Here is a 6,897-nt window from a genome sequence, read left to right as displayed (position 1 = left end):
AACCCTCTAACCCTAATCCTAACCCTAACCCTCTAACCCTAATCCTAACCCTAACCCTCTAACCCTAATCCTAACCCTAACCCTCTAACCCTAATCCTAACCCAACCCTCTAACCCTCTGCCCATAGAGCTGACTGGAAGTCAGAGATTCCTGGCTCAATGGAGAGCGTCAGCCTGAGGGGGAGATCCTGCAGGTTGCGGAAAGTGAGGTCTGGTGTGGATGGTGTGTCCTTGGGGTCACAGAAAGGTCATGAGGACAAAGAAACTGCAGCAGCAGCGAGTGGGGCAACTGTGGGCCACTAACCCCGGTGAACCCCAGCATGGAGATTCGGCCACTAACCCTGGTGAACCCCAGCATGGAGATTCGAACACTAACCCTAATGAACCCCAGCATGGAGATTCGGACACTAACCCTGGTGAACCCCAGCATGGAGATTCGAACACTAACTCCGGAGAACCCCAGCATGGAGATTCGAACACTAACCCTGGTGAACCCCAGCATGGAGATTCGGACACTAACCCTGGTGAACCCCAGCATGGAGATTCGGCCACTAACCCTGGTGAACCCCAGCATGGAGATTCGAACACTAACCCTAATGAACCCCAGCATGGAGATTCGGACACTAACCCTGGTGAACCCGAGCATGGAGATTCGGACACTAACCCTGGTGAACCCCAGCATGGAGATTCGGACACTAACCCTGGTGAACCCCAGCATGGAGATTCGGCCACTAACCCTGGTGAACCCCAGCATGGAGATTCGAACACTAACCCTAATGAACCCCAGCATGGAGATTCGAACACTAACCCTGGTGAACCCCAGCATGGAGATTCGGACACTAACCCTAATGAACCCCAGCATGGAGATTCGAACACTAACCCTGGTGAACCCCAGCATGGAGATTCGGACACTAACACTGGTGAACCCCAGCATGGAGATTCGAACACTAACCCTGGTGAACCCCAGCATGGAGATTCGGACACTAACCCTAATGAACCCCAGCATGGAGATTCGAACACAAACCCCGGTGAACCCCAGCATGGAGATTCGGACACTAACCCTGGTGAACCCCAGCATGGAGATTCGGACACTAACCCTGGTGAACCCCAGCATGGAGGTTCGGCCACTAACCCTGGTGAACCCCAGCATGGAGGTTCGGCCACTAACCCTGGTGAACCCCAGCATGGAGATTCGAACACTAAGCCTGGTGAACCCCAGCATGGAGGTTCGGCCACTAACCCTGGTGAACCCCAGCATGGAGATTCGAACACTAACACTGGTGAACCCCAGCATGGAGGTTCGGCCACTAACCCTAATGAACCCCAGCATGGAGATTCGGACACTCACCCTGGTGAACCCCAGCATGGAGATTCGGACACAAACCCCGGTGAACCCCAGCATGGAGATTCGGACACTAACCCTGGTGAACCCCAGCATGGAGGTTCGGACACTAACCCTAATGAACCCCAGCATGGAGATTCGGCCACTAACCCTGGTGAACCCCAGCATGGAGATTCGGACACTAACTCCGGAGAACCCCAGCATGGAGATTCGAACACTAACCCTGGTGAACCCCAGCATGGAGATTCGGACACTAACCCTGGTGAACCCCAGCATGGAGATTCGGACACTAACCCTGGTGAACCCCAGCATGGAGATTCGGACACAAACCCCGGTGAACCCCAGCATGGAGATTCGGACACTAACCCCGGTGAACCCCAGCATGGAGATTCGAACACTAACCCTGGTGAACCCCAGCATGGAGATTCGGCCACTAACCCTAATGAACCCCAGCATGGAGATTCGAACACTAACCCTAATGAACCCCAGCATGGAGATTCGAACACTAACCCTGGTGAACCCCAGCATGGAGATTCGGACACTAACCCCGGTGAACCCCAGCATGGAGGTTCGGCCACTAACCCTGGTGAACCCCAGCATGGAGATTCGGACACTAACCCTGGTGAACCCCAGCATGGAGATTCGAACACTAACCCTGGTGAACCCCAGCATGGAGATTCGGCCACTAACCCTGGTGAACCCCAGCATGGAGATTCAGACACAAACCCCGGTGAACCCCAGCATGGAGGTTCGGACACGAACCCTGGTGAACCCCAGCACGGAGGTTCGGGCCGTTGAGGTGAGCTGGTGCAGTGACTGGGAGCCCTGACCATTGGTGCTTGCACTGAGAAGGAAGGGGATCTGCAGCACAGCACTGGGTGTGGGACTGAGTGTGGGAGTGACGGGACTCTCAGTGTTGGGTAATCCATGGACAGCCTGAAGATGAGTGACAACTCGCAGAAATAGGGAGCTACCGGCTCTGGAAAGAGTTGGTTTCTCGGCTGTGCTGAATGTGCAGAATACCAGATCTGTTCCTTGTACAATTGTACATTTCAGCAGCTTAATACGTCCAAATGCCTGACTCTACTTAATTAAGCAGAAAATCCTCGGGAAATGGTCTGATATAGATTGACAAAACACTGTCTGGTTTGCACTGAGTTCTTGATGCAGGTAACACCTGACATTTCAGAGACAGCAGCAGTTGTTTATCATACAGGGCGAGAAATGGATGATTATTTGTACAGCTGAGGGCTGCATTAAGATACAGAAAAGCTTGTGTAGTGAGTACTTCAGCAGTAGGAGTGAACACAGTGGGTGCTGTGAGAAGGCACACTCTGCTCTCAGGCTCTGGGGGAGCACAGTGTACTGTTCAATCTCACCGTCACCACGATGAGCATTGCCCTGGATTTGCAAACGGCTCGTGCTGTCTAACCTTTGATTTGTCCGACAATGCCCATCGAGCCACAGAGGCCAAACACAAAGCCACGAGACTGACCCTCCCCAGTCTGCACCCAGATAGCTGATTTCAGCCAGTGCATCTGCGGCCCAAGGCTGGAGAGGGGAACCTGCTCCTGACCGCTGGCCAGTGACTCCAGAAGATAGCCATGTCTGGACATCAGTATCCGGGATGAGATCCTCGCCCGGTCGGGCCACCCGTCCCAAACTAGTGCCCATGATTTCCCAGAATTAATATCAAGGGACAGAAGACCACAGACAGCTTGTGCCAGGACTGCCCCTGCAGGCGGACCCATGTAAAGAAAGGGTGGGCTTTGCAGTGATGCCCCTCCATGTTAAATAGCCGGATGACACTCAAGCCTGATTTTCACACCAGCACTCCGAATGCAGGCTGGGAGCAGCTATCGGGAAATTCCATATCCCCAACCCGGGACTTTCCGACTGTGACAACGAAAGGTCAGAAACCTACTTAGTTACCCGATGTCCAGTCCGTGAGTGGGCGAGATTCACCAGCCTGCCAGGATTGTCCTTGGAGTCTCCAGAGATTAAGGACGATTCTCCTGGACACTGCTGCGAGCAACACCCAGGAGAAATATCATAGGGACACGAAACAAATTGTGTTTTATAAAATGTTCTTTGAACACTTTTGTTTATTAGTTATAAAAATATTGGACGAAGTGAAGAAAAGGCCGTTTGACTGACAGTCAAGAATCATCCAATCAGGTAATAAGAACATAAGAACATAAGAAATTGGAGCAGGAGTAGGCCAATCGGCCCCTCGAGCCTGCTCTGCCATTCAATAAGATCATGGCTGATCTGATCCCAACCACAAATCTAAAGAACACAAGAAGTCGGAGCAGGACCCGGCCACATAGCCCCTGGGCCCTCTCCGCCACCCACAGGGCATTGACCGATCCGAACTCAGCTTCATGTCCAATTTCCTGCCCGCTCCCCATAACCCCTAATTCCCTTTACTTCTAGGAAACTGTCTATTTCTGTTTTAAATTTATCTAATGATGTAGCTTCCACAGCTTCCTGGGGCAGCAAATTCCACAGACCCACCACCCTCTGAGTGAAGAAGTTTCTCCTCATCTCAGTTTTGAAAGAGCAGCCCCTTATTCTAAGATTATGCCCCCTAGTTCTAGTTTCACCCATCTTTGGGAACATCCTTACTGCATCCACCCGATCAAGACCCTTCACAATCTTATATGTTTCAATAAGATCGCCTCTCATTCTTCTGAACTCCAATGAGTAGAGTCCCAATCTACTCAACCTCTCCTCATATGTCCGCCCCCTCATCCCCGGGATTAACCGAGTGAACCTTCTTTGTTCTGCCTCGAGAGCAAGTATGTCTTTTCTTAAGTATGGAGACCAAAACTGTATGCAGTATTCCAGGTGCGGTCTCACCAATACCTTATATAACTGCAGCAATACCTCCTTGTTTTTATATTCTATCCCCCTAGCAATAAAAGCCAACATTCCGTTGGCCTTCTTGATCACCTGCTGCACCTGCATACCAGTCTGTTCACTTTCCGATTGGCCATCGGAAGGTGGGGCATTGCGAGGATGGATGTGTCGGGGCGACCAATGGTGGGAGAGTGAGGGCGGGACAGCACAAGGATGGACATGTTGGGCGACCAATGGTGGGAGAGTGGAGGGGGGGGGCTGGACACCGCAAGGATGGACATGTTGGGCGACCAATAGTGGGAGAGTGGGGGTGGGACAGCACAAGGATGGACATGTTGGGCGACCAATGGTGGGAGAGTGGGGGCGGTTGGAGCCTAGAGGTCATGTGATGAAACCTCCAGGAAGATGTCCGACCAGAGTTGGCGACACGAGTGTGGGCTCGGCTGTGGTGCCTCATGTGTCAGCACCTTCTGAAAAGGAGGAGAATTAGAGAAAAGTGCAGCTGGAGACGAGAACAGAAATGGGCAATTTGCTGGGCCCGTTGCAGGCCAGCTATTGGAGGCCTCAGACAGCAGTGCTCCTGGGGCCTGCTCTCTGGTACCTACCCACCTTTTAGCTCTTGCCTCTGTGACAGAAAGTGCATGAACTCGATGCCCTGTTCAGACCTGTTGGATCCTAAATTCCATGTGAGTAAATCTGGAGAAAGGTGGCCTCTTTCAGACCAAAACTAAACTGAAAGAAAAGTCTTTATAATCCCTCAAAAATAAACAGAAGGAAAAAGTTCAATTGGAGCTTGTCCAGATTTCATTTATTCGTTTTATTTTGTTAGTTTCTTTTCTCACAGATTCCATTTTGTACATCGGTCCAAATTCTGAATTAAACAGTGATATTGGCCCCGTTTCATCATCTCCCCTGCACAATGTTAGAATATTCACACCATACTTGAGATCTGAGTGCATTACGTTATAAAAAATGTCCCTACACGTGTTATAGAGACAATCCCTACACGTGTTATAGAGACTGTCACTACACGTGTTATAGAGACTGTCCCTACACGTGTTACGGAGAATGTCCCTACACATGTTATAGAGATTGTTCCTACATGTGTTATAGAGACAGTCCCTACACGTGTTACGGAGAATGTCCCTACACATGTTACCGAGACTGTCCCTACACGTGTTACCGAGACTGTCCCTACACGTGTTACCGAGACTGTCCCTACACGTGTTACAGAGACTGTCCCTACACGTGTTATAGCGACTGCCCCTGCATGTGTCATAGAGACTGTCCCTACACGTGTTACAGAGACTGTCCCTACAGGTGTTACAGAGACTGTTCCGACACGTGTTACAGAGACTGTCCATACACGTGTTACCAAAACGGTCCCTACACGTGTTGTAGAGACTATCCCTACATGTGTTGCAGAGACTGTCCCTACAAATACTACAGAGACTGTCCGTAAACGTGTTACAAAGACTGTCCCTACACGTGTTACAGAGACTGTCCCTACACGTGTTACAGAGACTGTCCCTACACATGTTACAGAGACTGTCCCTACATGTGTTACCAAGACTGTCCCTACACATGTTACAGAGACTGTCCTTACACGTGTTATAGAGAGTGTCCCTACATGTGTTACAGAGACTGTCCCTAAAGGTGTTACGGAAACTGTCCCTACTCGTGTTATAGAGACTGTCCCTACACGTGTTACAGAGACTGTCCCTACACATGTTGTGGAGACTGTCCCTACACATGTTACTGAGACTGTCCCTAAACATGTCAGAGAGAATGTCCCTAAACGTGTTACAGAGACTGTCTCTACACATGCTCCGGGTATGGTAGCATAGTGGTTATGTTACTGGGCTAGTAATCCAGAGGCCTGGACTAAAATCCAGAGTCATGAGTTCAAATCCCGCCACGGCAGCTGGCGAATTTAAATTTAATTAAAATTCAATTAATGAAATAAAAATCTGGAATTAAAATACTAGTATCAGTAATGATGGCCATGAAACGACCGGATTGTCGTAAAAACCCATCTGGTTCACTAATGTCCTTTAGGGAAGGAAGCCTGCCGTCCTGACCCGGTCTGGCCGAAATGTGACTCCAGACCCACAGCAATGTGGTTGATTCTTAATTGCCCTCTGAAATGGCCCAGCAAGCCACTCAGTTGTAAAATCTCGCTACGAAAAGTCATAACAAGAATAAAACCGGACGGACCACCCGGCATCGGACCACTAGGCACCGGACACGACAACGGCAAAACACCAAGCCCAGTCGACCCTGCAAGGTCCTCCTTACTAACATCTGGGGACTTGTGCCAAAATTGGGAGAGCTGTCCCACAGACCAGTCAAGCAACAGCCTGACATAGCCAGACTCACAGAATCATATCTTTCAGCCAACGTCCCAGACTCTTCCATCACCATCCCTGGGTGGGTCTGTCCCACCGGCAGGACAGACCCACCAGAGGTGGCGGTACAGTGATATACAGTCAGGAGGGAGTGGCCCTGGGAGTCCTCAACATTGACTCTGGACCCCATGAAATCTCATGGCATCAGGTCAAACATGGGCAAGGAAACCTCCTGCTGATTACCACCTACCGTCCTCCCTCAGCTGATGAATCAGTCCTCCTCCATGTTGAACACCACTTGGAGGAAGCACTGAGGGTAGCAAGGGCACAAAATGTACTCTGGGTG

General features: G+C 50.6%; 1 protein-coding gene across 1 annotated transcript; it reads left to right on the top strand.

Moving 5' to 3' along the window:
• The first annotated feature begins 319 nt into the window (after window positions 1–319).
• On the top strand, window positions 320–2,170 carry LOC137304567 (uncharacterized). Its single transcript, XM_067973215.1, has one exon. The coding sequence runs from the start codon at window positions 320–322 to the stop codon at window positions 2,168–2,170; it is 1,851 nt and encodes a 616-aa protein (XP_067829316.1).
• Window positions 2,171–6,897: the final 4,727 nt, after the last annotated feature.

The sequence above is a fragment of the Heptranchias perlo genome, chromosome 38, assembly GCF_035084215.1.
Source record: "Heptranchias perlo isolate sHepPer1 chromosome 38, sHepPer1.hap1, whole genome shotgun sequence".
NCBI classification, from domain to species: Eukaryota; Metazoa; Chordata; class Chondrichthyes; order Hexanchiformes; family Hexanchidae; genus Heptranchias; species Heptranchias perlo.
The sequence above is the reverse complement of the archived record's forward strand: the minus strand, read 5'-3'. Positions and strand labels throughout refer to the sequence as shown.

Bases quoted from the DNA above. Each gene is read 5' to 3' on its own strand.
- LOC137304567 (XM_067973215.1), top strand. From the start codon at position 320: ATGGAGATTCGGCCACTAACCCTGGTGAACCCCAGCATGGAGATTCGA.